The sequence below is a fragment of the Nansenia antarctica genome (genome assembly GCF_963989245.1).
Source record: "Nansenia antarctica genome assembly, chromosome: 6".
Taxonomy (NCBI): Eukaryota; Metazoa; Chordata; class Actinopteri; order Argentiniformes; family Microstomatidae; genus Nansenia; species Nansenia antarctica.
The window spans coordinates 46,635,362-46,649,172 of NC_137676.1; the positions used below are offsets into that span (position 1 = coordinate 46,635,362).

Here is a 13,811-nt window from a genome sequence, read left to right on the forward strand (position 1 = left end):
ACTTTCACTGATATTCCATTTCGACTCAGACTTATATTTTCAATAAAATATATAATTTTTAGACCTTAATTAAAATAATAATGTCATCATTCTCACCTGAAAAGATGTCGTCCTCCATTATGTCGGCTGCAGGCTGGCTGCACTTGAGGTCCTCACTTGCCTGGAGCAGGCTGGTGTCAACCACGACCACATGCTTGAGGTCCTCACCAGGGTGGACCATTTTCACCATGGGCTCCCACACCATGCTGTCAAGGCCTGCCTCACCTGAGGCTCCAGGCTGGATGGAGGTGGTCACCTGAGCCACTGAAGCTGGCTTGAGGTGCTCGCCAGAAGGCAGCAGGCTGGTACCAGACCGGAACTGTTCATACTCCTCTCCCATCGCTAGGAGGAGTTGAAACTCAGCAGAATCCACGGTCATCTTCGTCTCCCACACCATGCTGTCAAGGGCTGCCTGGCCAGCAGTGAGCAGGTTGGCCTCCAGAGTGGGGGGTGAGGCTGGGGAACAGTCATCCAGAGTAGGGGGTGAGGCTGGGGAACAGTCATCCAGAGTGGGGGGTGAGGCTGGGGAACAGTCATCCAGAGTGGGGGGTGAGGCTGGGGAACAGTCATCCAGAGTGGGGGGTGAGGCGGGGGAACACTACTACCTCGAGGGCCTCCACTTCACAGTCAGGAGTGACCACTCCGCCTTGCAGTGGCTCATGACCTTCAGAGAGCCAGAGGGCCAGCTGGCACGTTGGATCGAGGAACTACAGGCGTACGACTTCAACGTGATCCACCGTGCGGGTAGACAGCATGGAAACGCGGACGTGCTTTCCCGCCCGCCCTGCGCCGCTGACAGCTGTAGCTACTGTGAAAGAAGAGAGGTGCAGGAGGAGGAGCAGCTGCGACAAGGGGTGAGATGCGCCGCAGCGGCCCTAACAGCTATCGACGCTGGAGAGTGGAGACGCAAACAGGAAGAGGATGCTGACATCAGGCCCGTGCTCACGTGGGTAGCGGCGCAACACCAACCCCGGTTGGAAGAAATCGGCCTGTGTTCAAAGGCTACAAAGGGTCTGTGGAGTATGTTTACTAACCTAGGCCTGTGTGACGGGGTACTGCAGAGGGGGTGGAAAGACGCGGCCACAGGAGAGACGCTGTGGCAGGTGGTCGTACCCAGGACCCTGCGGGAAACGGTGCTACAATCAGTCCACGGAGCCCCTGGATCTGGTCATTTCGGGGTCAACAAAATGCTCCGCCGCCTTCGTCAGGGGTTCTACTGGGGCCAACATGGGCGGGACGTGGGGGACTACTGCCGCCGCTGTGACAGCTGCACAGCACGCAAAGGCCCCACGGGCACATCTCACGCCCAACTCCAGCAGTTTCCCACAGGCTGTCCCATGGAGAGAGTGGGGATTGACGTGCTAGGGCCGTTTCCTCGCTCAGACAAAGGTAACCGCTACATCCTCACTGCCATGGATTATTTCACAAAGTGGCCGGAGGCGTACTGCCTGCCGGACCAAGAAGCAGAGACAATAGTGGATGCACTGGTGGAGGGGATGTTCAGCAGACTGGGGGTCCCTGAGGTCATTCACACCGACCAAGGCAGGAACTTTGAATCTCGCGTGTTTGCGGCCATGTGCGAAAAGCTTGGCTCCCACAAGACCCGCACCACACCCCTCCACCCACAAAGCGACGGACTAGTCGAAAGATTTAACCGCACGTTGGGACAGCAACTGGCCATAGTGACGGCTAAACACCAGCGAGACTGGGACGCGCATGTCCCCCTGGTGTTGATGGCGTACCGACTCCACCTCCTGCTCCCCCGCACTTCTCATGCTGGGCAGGGAGATTAGGACCCCGGCTGAGATGAAGTTGGGCAGACCGCCCGAACCCCCGGCGGACCCCCCGGGGCTGGAATATGCCCGAAAGCTGCAGGATCGACTGGAGTGCGCCCACGAATTCGCCAGAAAACAACTACGGAGTGCAGGGGCGAGACAGAAGAGGAACTACGACGTGCACACCAAAGGGCAGCATTTCACGGCCGGGGAGCTGGTCTGGGTTTACAACCCCCAGAGAAAGAAAGGCAGGTGCCCTAAACTGGACAGCAAGTGGATGGGGCCCTGCAGGGTCCTCAAGAGACTGAGTGAAGTCGTGTACAGGGTCCAGCTGCCGCCAAGAGGTAGGAGAGTCGCCCTGCATCGAGATAGACTGGCCCCCTACCGTGGCACGGGCACCCCTCCAGGAGAAGGGGGTGAACGGCGCGGTAACCGGGTTGACCACCAGACCCCACCCCGCCCCGGCCAACCCCACCCCCCAATGGACGATCACCCCCCCTCCCCGCCCCGCCAAATCCCCCCCCCCGATGAAGTGTCGTCCCCCCGCCCCTCCCCACCCGAATTCCCCCCCCATGTACTGTCGCTACCTGTGTATAGTCTGTTGCGCTTAAAATTGCAGGTGTAGTTGGATAACGTGTCTAGTTGAGAGCAGAAGAGAAGTGTTTATATTATATTGAATAATGGATCGTTTCTTGGTCTCCAAACGGCCACGTTCTGTGGATGATCAACCCGCAAAAATTGTTGGCGAGTCTCTTGAAACAGAGATGGGAGATACAGAGGACAATCAGTTTGAGGATGATGTCGGAGATGCTAGTGGTGCCAGTATGGCTAAAGCGGTGGATGCTAGTGCCAGTAAACTTAGCGTGGTGGATGCTAACCCGGTTGCGGATATTAGCCAAAATCCTCAGGAAGGGCCAAGACGTCCAATTCTTAAAGGAAACCAATCACAGACATTTGGGACTCAGCAAAGGAGTTTCAACAGAAGCTGGTTCGAGCGACATGGCTGGATGGAATATAGCTAATTTGTTTAGATGTAAGCTGTTGTTCTACAAGCAGCCACAATGGTTGAAGGAGGAGAAGAGGTAGATTTGGTGGCAGATATTATAACAATGCCATTTTCAAGAAGAACCTTCTAAGAAAAGCTAGACATAACCAGAAGAGAGCCAACCCCGACGTTAGCGACGCTATCCATGTAGAAAAGGACTTATTGGTGGAACTGATCACCTGTACTACAACAGAGACATTGAAGTCTTCTTGAGGAAAGAAAGATGGATTTTGTGTTCAAATAATCAGTTGTTTTGGTGAGTACAAAGCATTTAATTTTTGCTGCAAGAGATGTAGATATACGGAGCGACCCTGGGGTTCATAGAGTGTGTGGTGTGGTGCACTGGCTCAGCTGTGTGAGTAAGTGGGGCTTCAATGCGATCTTTTAATCACTTCCCGGGGTGCTATATTGTAATATTGCATATATTGTACTTGTTAAAAGGGATGACACTTGTATGGTAGTAAAACAAACTTGTGATCTCCTTATTCCGTTCTACTCTCCGTGCTCCGATATGCTACCTAACTTCCGTGCCCTCTTAAAGGGGTATACCCCTATATCAGATATGAACATCACAGCAACGCCCGGTTATACTGCATTTCTGTCTAAATGTATAGTTTCTAGAGCAGCGGTTCCCAACCTTTTTGGACTCACAGCCCACTTTACAAATCACTACAGTATTCGCGGCCCACTCAGGCATAGCGCGCGCAAGTTTTTTCCTGTGCACGCGCATGAAACGTGCACGAGCGCTCAAAACAACGACGTAATTTCACCCAAAACTAGAGGGAGCGTGGCAAAAAAATTAAAAAATAAATAGCGGTTAAACCATTAAAGCCGAGCGGCGATGTTTTATATAGCAGGTGATCAAATACCAAGATCGTAAATGTTGTATGTGTTCAATATTTACGACCAAACATCCTTATGTGTGTGGGCAACTCCCGACTCCCGACTAGGGTTGCCAGATGTTTTATTTTATTTTTTTGGGGAATTAGCGGTTTTAGACTGTGGTTAGGGTGGAAAATGTTGATCCCATCTGGCAACACTGTTCGCGAGTCCGATTGTGACGGGGATGGAATGTAGCCAATCAAGAAGCGAGCTGACTTCTTCTTTTCGGATGGAAATATCGGCGCACACCACACACAATACGATCAAGGCTGTTCAATCCAAGATTTTTTATCTTTTTAAAATTAAAACGTTTTTGTAACAAAAAAAAAATACTTTTTTGCCCATGATTTGGCGGACCACCAGAGGGCCGCGGCCCATAGGTTGGGAACCGCTGGTTTAGAGTGTTTGTGAACTGCAGCTCATCCAAAATGTCGCTGCTAGGATCCTAACATAAATTAAGAAGTTTGAACACATTACACCAATCCTGAGATCCCGACAGTGGCTACCAGTCTCTCAGAGAATTCAATTCAAAGTACTCCTAGTTGCATACAAATCACAAGATAGTCTTGGAGCAAAATACATATCAGATCTCCTCTCACCCTATATTCCAGCAAGGCCCCTAAGGTTCCCTAGGAACCAACTAGCTGAAGAAATCAAAGAGGCCCAAACACAAAAGATATTTAAATCTAAGATAAAAAACCATGTTTCGCAGCAGTTATGATTAAACACAAACATTTCTATGAATGTCTTTTTATCCATTAACTATTATCTTATTAAATGTTTTATTCATTTACTTCTTATATTTGCTTTTTTATTTTCTTACTATGCTGCTCTGTATTTTTTAATAATGTATGTAAAGCACTTTGAATTGCCCCTGTTGTATGTGCTATACAAATAAACTTGCCTTGCCTTACAGAGCATCACACTCAGTCTGAGGAGGAGTGTGGTGGAAGAGCTCCCTCCTCTGGCAACAGGAAGGTGGAGAAAAGATGGTACTGTATACTGTACTGCTAACATCCCAACATTGACTGTAGTCTAGGGAGTACTATTCCTCACACAAAAAAATAGAAAGAGAAAATTAAATAAATGACCTGACTAGGCAAAACCCTGGCCCCTAGTTATTCTGTAGAGAACCATTATCTCACACCAGATAGTGTGACTCCGTCTGCACTGAATATATGGCAGATTATTTTTTATATTTTTAATCTTGCGCTCACAAGACAGGTCAGTTGAGGCTCTGAGCATCCCGTAGGAATGATGACACCTGTTGTGAGACAGGCTCAGAGTTGGGGCCTTCATCATGTCAGAAGGATCAGTAAAGAACCCAAGAGTAGACCATCATTTTAAACTAATAGAGAGTTAACATGCTTGCCTTACCTGAATTGAGGATCTATTCTGCATTCAGTCAACAACCTGGCAACAAATATGCCTTTTATTGTGACCAGCCTAAGGCACATCTGTGCAACAATCATGCTGTCTAATCAGCATCTGGATATGCCACACCTGTCAGGTGCATGGATTATCTTGGCAATGGTGAAGTGCTGACTAACACAGATTTAAACAAATTTGTGAACTCTTTGATTTCAACTCAATTGGAGCATTTTTTTTTTTTTTTAATATATTTTTGCTTAGTGTAGTTTCATGAACATGACAATAAGTTCAGTGTCCTTCAGTGGCCTTCCCAGTCACCGGGATGTGGAGATTCACAGCTTGAAAGTGCACCTGAAAACCTGAATGCAATCATGTCATCATGGACCAGAATCTCAAAGGAATGTTTCCAACATCTTGTGGAATCAATGCCATGAAGAATTGAGGCTGTTTTGAAAGCAAAGGGAGGCCCTACCCAGTATTAGCATAGTGTTGCTAATAAAGTGTTCGGTGAATGTACTGTAACACAGTACCATTGATACTCAAGCGTATGGCTTTTAAATGTCTAGTGCTTAGTGCTTATAGTGCAGTCATAACTCAAAAATATCTATAGTTTAAACTCATAAAAACTCGTAAAAACAAGAGTGTAGGTTATTAAGGTCACGATCAGTGAGTACACATTATCTCCATTATGTTAATAGAACATTTCCCATGTGCCTCATGTTCATTTTAACTCTTATTCTACCCTGAAGATGGTGCAAAACGTGTCAGGATAGACGAAATTAGAGCTAAGTATAGTCATTACGTGAAGTTGTTTAAGTGTAGATTAACCATGGATTACCCTACGTCATGAGTGTAAGTACATTTATTTATAGTTCTCGTGGACTAAATCACACAAGCTAATCAGCAGAGGTAAACCTGCACTGACTGGCTGGAATGTTAACTGGCTTAGACGTAATCTACCGTACTACACCAAATGCTTTTAATTTATTTTATTTTATTTATAAATAGACCATATTACACTACCGGTCGATATAAAGCACAAAATAAAGTAAAACAAATCTATAAATGTTTTGGTTGATATTCAGACACCAATATAGAAAGTAAAGTAAGCAGCCATATACGGAAGGTGGACCCAAATAGTTGCAAGACTGTTCCAACTTCATGGTATGAATTTCTTCATTGGTCTAGGAATAGAGCATGGCACTCTCAAAAACACAATTCGAATGAATGAATGAATGGTCTTTATTTGTCATTGATATAGTACAGGTACCAAACAACGAAATTTGGGAGTCGGGGCTCCCCTGGTGCTAGGAAAAAAAACTAAAAACAAGAAGGGAAAAGAGCTGGTTTATATAAATAAAGGCTATGTACACTATCCACTATACTATACTATACAAATAAAACACTGTGCTGTACTCTATGCTATGCTATACCTTTCCTTTATGAATGGGCTCAGAATGACAGTTAATCCTGGGAATGTCCCTAGGAGAGGGCTACATGCTTGGTAACTTCACATGCCATGCAAAGCTTTGGAGCAGTTCCATGGCTAAACATGTTACCATAGCTGTCAGACTGCTCTCCTGAACTCCCACCTGTTCACACAGGCTGCATGAAGCCATCTGCCAGTAAGCCCTTCCATGCCTAGGGTTGATCTGGGTTTTTGTGGTTAATCTCATCAACATGTATGCGAGGCAGGAGCTACGCCAACGAGAGCCTAATTGGATTAGCCATAATAACTAGAATGTTGCCTTGATTAGCTTGCTATATTCAGTCTTGAAAGTATTTAGGGATTTGGCTTCTCACGTGACCTACCACAGGCAATTAGAGTATATTCTTAGGGAGCTTCTATTTTGGGTTCTGATGGGGTAGGACAGTTGAACTATGTGCATGAAGCATTTATAAGTTAACAATCAAATCATATCACTGATTTAAAAGTCCAAACATTGATGTATGTACCAGTATTCATTACTTTTTTCATAGTCATTCTACAAAACTGACATTTTGGGAGGAGTGGGAGGAGTAGTTGTTTGGATAATATTGAGTAGGAAAAAGTAATACGGTATAAAGGCCCTACCCTTTATAAATGAAACCACATACATAATGGAAAACAACTATGTTGACTTCAAGTGACTTGGTATAAAAACACCTGCCAAATTACCTTATAATTATGTTTTTAGATGCTGCACACTTGTCAGTAAATTCTACCCCCAAGCACATCAATAAACACAAAATGTCTGTTGTAATCATTTTCTGATACAGTTCATCTCTATCATAAGAAGTTCCTGCTTCAGAATTGATTTCAACATTTTGAGATAAAAGTGCTGAAAACCCCCACAGTAAAATGCTGTTATTAAGGGTTTATATGTTGGTGTCCACATTTTAAAAATAATGTATAAAGCAGCATTAACAGCAATTCAACCACACTACTTGTAAAGCCCCAAATGACTGACTGTTTCAACCAGTTAGCTCTAACTGTTTACCCAGGTCAAGCAGACCAACCTAAGTGAAACAGAATGTGAGCTTGTGAAATCAGGCTGGTTATATGAGGCAAATAACTGTACATTGTGATCTAACTATCAATAAACATAGTCAATAAACTACTTATAAATCCTTTAAAAAGTCAACCTTCGTGTGAAGTTACTATCCTATGAAAGTACACAATACAGTACTTGCAATGGAATTTATTCATTTAAAAACTATAACTGTACACTGTCCATGACAGTGCATTAACCCATTATCCCGTAGTAGGTTATAGACCTTTTGAATGCATGCCCTCCACCTCTAGCCCTTAAACAGCTCGACCTTTGTGGTGCTCCAGAATAAGCATCACTACAACAGTGACATAACTGTCTCATCCCAAGACAATCTTTGTGAGTACTTTTCCTAAACATTATGCACACGAGGCTTTAATTCTACAACATGACTGAAAGATGAAAAGGTACCATCCACACATGTCAACAACATTCATTCCTGTATCCTCATTATCTGGACTAATTGGATTGGATGGCCAATCAGGAAGGCGCTCCAAGCTTAAGACATCAGGGCTTAAACAGAAGTAATTAGGGAGAGCATTCAGCATCTGAACAGAGAAGGAAGACTGTATCTCCTTGACTGGTACCTGTCCAATTGTTGAGGAACTTCAGAATCCAGGAGCAGGCAAGCACATCTCCAACCAGCCAATCCTCTTCCACTCCAACATTTTCTTGTAGCACATTAGTGCTACAACCCATTTCTCTATAAGATAAGCCCAGAGAACCGTCAACATTTCGTACCTTGAGGACCTTGATTTGGAGGAGGAGAAGTCTGCAGAAGACGAGGCCAATGGATTGGAGCAACAGCTCAAGGATGATGCAGATACGGATGGAAAGACAGTCAAGCTATTGCTGCTTGGTAAGTGCAATCACTCCGCAGAGCCAATGTTAAGTATAGTCCACTGAAATGGAGGATTCTAGACCCCCTATAACCATCAACTTTCCAATAGCTTGAATACTTTTAGCCACACAACATAGGACTTCTTGTAGAGTGTATGATTGAGGTTAAAACCTGAAATGAATTATAGATTAGATTTGTTTACGGTAAGAGTACACAAAAAGAAAAGGTGACAGGAGAAGGACATGGCTATGGAATGTGTTGCTCTATTGTCCTGAATTTGGACCCTTTGATCTAAAAACCCTTTGCATTTTCAGTCATGTCATTTTGCACATCTAAGATCGACGTTCAGTAATTGACTACAATATCTGCAGGTGGTCAACTTATGAACTTTGAGGCAAACCTATTTGTCTTTCATCAGATGTAATGGTGAATTATCATCTGTTAAACATTTGATTCTCTGGTTGTATAGTCAGAAGTGAAGATTCATCAGGGGATTTGCAGGTCAGATTAGATACTTGTTAGGGCTACTCTTACTCTATTAGAATTATGGGAAATAAGATTAGTTCAAGCCTCTGTGACTTTATGATAATTTTATGACAAATTATGAAAGCACAGTACAGGGCCAGGGGGTGTTAACCACTTGGATAGCATTAGAGATCTGAGATGATATTGATATGACCAGATGTCATCCACAGACTCACACAGTAGTCCTCCAAGATCCACAATAGAGGATGATTTTATTTGGAAAGAAACATTTATTTGGAATAACATATTTTTGTAATGTGAGGAGGTAAGAAAAGACAAAGCATGAAAAACAACACTTGGTGACTGCAGGTTAGTCAGAGCTAAGTGGCAAGGCGGAGGACACAACCAATCACAGAAAGATGTATCTTCAGGCAGAGCAACCCTATTACTGCATCATATGGGATATGTCTGTCTTCATTTTAATATCCATAAAGGGACACTTCACAGAATTTTTACCTCACAATCTGTGTCCAGGTCACCTTATGAATGTGAAAAAGGCTTTCAAATACATTCAGTAGATCAAAAGCTAGATATCACTAGTTTGAGGACTTTACCCTGAGTGACGTATTTGGGGGTAATCAAATGGATTTGAAAACTACAAGGAACTTTGGTAGAAGTGAGTTTACTGTTACATAATTAGCCACTGTCTGGTTTGTTTATATCCATAAGCTTCACGCTAGCGCATACATCTATCTGTGTTGTGTTTACTAAGATGCATCAGGAGGGTGCAGGAGGGTGCAAATTGGATTAAGGCAAACATATTCTAGGCACGCAGTAAGGCTGAGGGAGTAACGTCGCATGGCTCAATCAATTTGACTAAAGAGGTGGCCCATCATCCTCAGGGGACTTCTCCTGTCATTTGCAGCATGAGAGGACCGGGGGTGTCTCCAAACATCATGATCTCCTTACAGGCTTTCCAGAACTATTAACTTAAAGTCCTGCAAATCCAATTCGGTCACTTCATTGTAATCTTGTTAGAAGGTTGTGTTTGTTTTGCCACCTGGCCCACATTTACTTTCAGGTGATTAAATTACATTCTGTGTCACCACTGATATAAGTCCATGCAAAGACAAGCCATGGTGTGAGGAACTTCAGAATCCAGGTGTTGGAAAGCTGTATTGCATTGCAATAAACAGTGTGTGCTTTTGTTCTCTCACAGGTGCTGCTGAGTCGGGTAAAAGCACCATCGTAAAACAAATGAAGTAAGTTTCACTCACAGAATCAGGGTTAAAAATGGTTTTATAACCATTATAAAGGGTTATAAAGACTTGAGGGCAAATATGTTTGAGAGAGAACTGGCAAATATGTTTGTGAGAGAATTGAAATTGAATTGAATTGTGAGATCATTGATGAAATGCCTGAAAGGCCTATCGATGCAGATGGCAGGCACAATTCGGCATGCATCACTTTAACTAGCAGTGGAGTGCATCACAAAGATGATTTGTGCAAACATCCGCCAGCTGTGACTGGTCAACACTTGGCTTTATGCACTGCAAATGAGGACTACAACAGTACAAAGCCAGAGGTACAGAGAGGCCACTAGGTGGTGGTATGTAGTTGTCACTGTAGGCTGAGTCTGAATGTCAGGATTTGTCATACCTTATCTGATTCAGTTCAGATCAGACTCCTTTTTGAGAAATAATTTTGAACCCACTCTTTTCTCCTCCCAAAGGATTCTCCATCAAGGTGGTTATACTAAAGAACAACAAAAGGAGTTTCGACCGATGATCTATGGCAACATCCTGCAGTCAGCGCTGGCCATCAACAGCGGCATGGCGACGCTGGGTATTGAGTTTGGTTCACCAGCTGTAGCGGTGAGTTAACTTGATGCCTAGCCTCACACATGAGATGAACACAGAGGGTGCAGTTAGACTGATGGTAGGGCCTAAAGAACATACAACCTCATAATATATTCAGACTAGAATTCACATACATACTTCTCAACAATAACTACATGGTGACTCATAATAGAAGATTAGGAATATTGTGATGGTACTGCTAATGCATGTAGTATAGTATATACTATATATACTCAGTGTAGTAATGCATAATCCACTGGTGAAGAAAGATTGAGTAGACTGACTTTGGAGGTATGTCCTGGGTGCAGGCGGATGGCCAAAAGCTGCAGAACTTGTCAGACTGCATTGACCAAGGCACCATGCCCAGTGAGCTGGCTGATGTCATCAAGAGGCTGTGGAAGGACAGTGGTTTCCAAGCTAGCTTTGAGAGGGCTGCGGAGTACCAGCTCAATGACTCTGCCGGCTAGTAAGTGGATGCTGCTGCATAACCTCACCAAGCTTAGGGATGGTGTGCTATTACAAAAATGGTTTGCAGATGCTTGATGATGCGTTTGCTCTGAATTCCACAGCTACCTTTGTGAGCTGGAGAGGATCTGCAAACCCGAATATGTGCCCAATGAGCAGGATGTGCTGCGGTGTCGAATCAAGACCACCGGTGTCACTGAGGAGCACTTCACCTGCAAAGAGCTGAACTTCAAGTGAGCCCTCACAGTACACGTTGCACAGCGGCTGCACCACCACCACCATTACAGCATTGAAGTCATTTACACCAATTATGCTCAGTAGGCAAACATTGGCTGAGCTGAGTTGCAAAGTTTTGGTCATGTACGGTCAAGGTCACTGACTCACTTTCCTCTCATGAGCAGAATGTTTGACGTTGGTGGCCAGCGTTCAGAGAGGAGGAGGTGGATCCATTGTTTCCAGGGTGTGACTTGCGTCATCTTCTGTGGAGCCCTTAATGAATACGACATGATGCTGGGAGAGGATGTTGAAGTGGTGAGTTCTGATATACATTAATTTACATTTTCTCACTTCACCTCTTGGGAAAGCTAGAAGGAATATGCTGATACATCATTCAACCCCCCCTTCTGTCTCTCTCTCCTCTTTTCAGAACCGCATGCATGAGTCTCTCCATCTATTCAACAGTATCTGCAACCACAAATTCTTTGCTGCCACTTCCATTGTGCTTTTCCTCAACAAGAAGGATATCTTCAAGGAGAAGATCAAGACGGTGCACCTCAGCATCTGCTTCCCAGACTATGATGGTACGGTTTGGAGATTTGGAGTAGACAAGTTTCTTTTACAAATAAACCTTAAACTTGCCAATGCCATTTCATTACTTACTTAATGACAGACATTTAGACTTTCACTCTTATTCCACCTATAGGGCCAAACACATACGATGATGCTAGCAACTACATCAAGACGCAGTTCCAGGATCTGAACCTGAAGAAGAGCGAGAAAGTGATCTACTCCCACATGACCTGTGCCACAGACACAGAGAATGTCCGGACCGTGTTCAACACCGTGACTGACATCATCATCAAGAATCTCAAGGATTGTGGTCTGTTCTGAGCAATTTGAGACAAAAAGGTATGATCTATGACCATCGCTCTGCTTGACAGGAAAACATACTGCAATAAGGCCCAGCTGTGACCAGACCTCTGGAGGCAGACCATTGGCAATTCAATTAAAACTGTATATGACATTATGTCAAGTCATCCAATGTGGCCAAGCGACAAGTTGTGGCCATAATTACAACCTAATGATACTCATATTTCATGGTCAGTTCGGACCGATTGCGACTACTGAGGATGAAACGGACGATGAGTTATCAAGCATTGCCTCAGCAGTCTTTCTCTCTCATATTGCCTTTTCATGACATGTTTCCATCACTGCCTCCTAAAGCACAATTACACAGACTTTATTAAGCTGTACTTGTGTCTGTGTAAATGTAATAAAAGATACGCACATTTATTAAGCGTCCTTGGGTTTTATGAAAGGCGCTATACAAATCAAAGTTATTATTATTATTACTTTGCTGGTGTACTGTAGGTGCAATTGATCATTATCGGTTTTGACTCAAACCCTATATTTTCAGATAGTGTCTCAGTTACTAATAATTTCTATTTAGATAATTATAATGACATTGAGGTCTTATTTCCTTTGTGTCTCCAGAACTTCCTTTACCCCCCAACCCCTTACCTGACTCATCACCTTCAGCTCTCCACTGGTGGAGGAGGAGAGAGGATCGCCAGGTTGTCAAACCATTAGATTCACGTCACCACATCCACATGAAGCCCCAGGTCCTCAGACTCTCCTTCCACCTCTCTATGACTACATCCCTGCAAGGCAATGCACTTCAAATCCAACTGGAATGAAACACCAAGTGACTTGACCAAAGTAGAAATCACATACATGTTAAGCACTACTATTCATATTGTATTGCAAACAACATTTTATTTATTTTAATATCATAAATGCAATACTCAGGTTTACATTCTAGTGTGAGGAATATGTTAGAGAAATGTACTTTGTAAATAAGAGTAGATTAATCTCTATATTTTGAAACAACAAATTACTCATTCATCTATATGAAACTGTGTGAGAGGGAAAATACTTTATTTTGAAGCCGGGTTGTACATCTTAAGTTTAAAAAAAACATTATTGTGAGAAACTGTAGTGAAATAAGGAGGAGTGAAATAAAGATGCAAAGACTCCACTATTCTGTGCCTGATCATTAAGGACTGTATTAACTGATACGAAATGGTAACATGCTCTAAATTCAATTTTGATCATACTTTACTTCATAGTACAGTAAGTCTAATTACAGGGTGTAACAAGGACAGCCTACAACAGGAGACACTAAATACAGACCTTTCAAAGGTAGAAGCATGTACAGCCCAGATCAGTGCTGTTAGGACGAGCTAGGGCAACAGCTGAAGCATGAAGGTGCGTCACAGAGGTCTGCCCTACTGTTCCTTTTCTGCATGACCTGCTTGT

The 13,811-nt window shown here is 43.8% G+C and overlaps 1 protein-coding gene across 1 annotated transcript; it reads left to right on the plus strand.

Moving 5' to 3' along the window:
- Nucleotides 1-1,845: 1,845 nt before the first annotated feature.
- gnat2 (guanine nucleotide binding protein (G protein), alpha transducing activity polypeptide 2) lies at nt 1,846-12,383 on the plus strand (the record flags this gene model as incomplete). Its single annotated transcript, XM_080534556.1, has 10 exons — nt 1,846-2,242; nt 2,577-2,666; nt 8,359-8,502; nt 10,169-10,211; nt 10,682-10,823; nt 11,117-11,274; nt 11,378-11,506; nt 11,675-11,804; nt 11,920-12,073; nt 12,196-12,383. 10 exons carry the CDS (start codon nt 1,846-1,848, stop codon nt 12,381-12,383), a joined length of 1,575 nt encoding a protein of 524 aa, XP_080390682.1.
- Between the last annotated feature and the right edge of the window lie 1,428 nt (nt 12,384-13,811).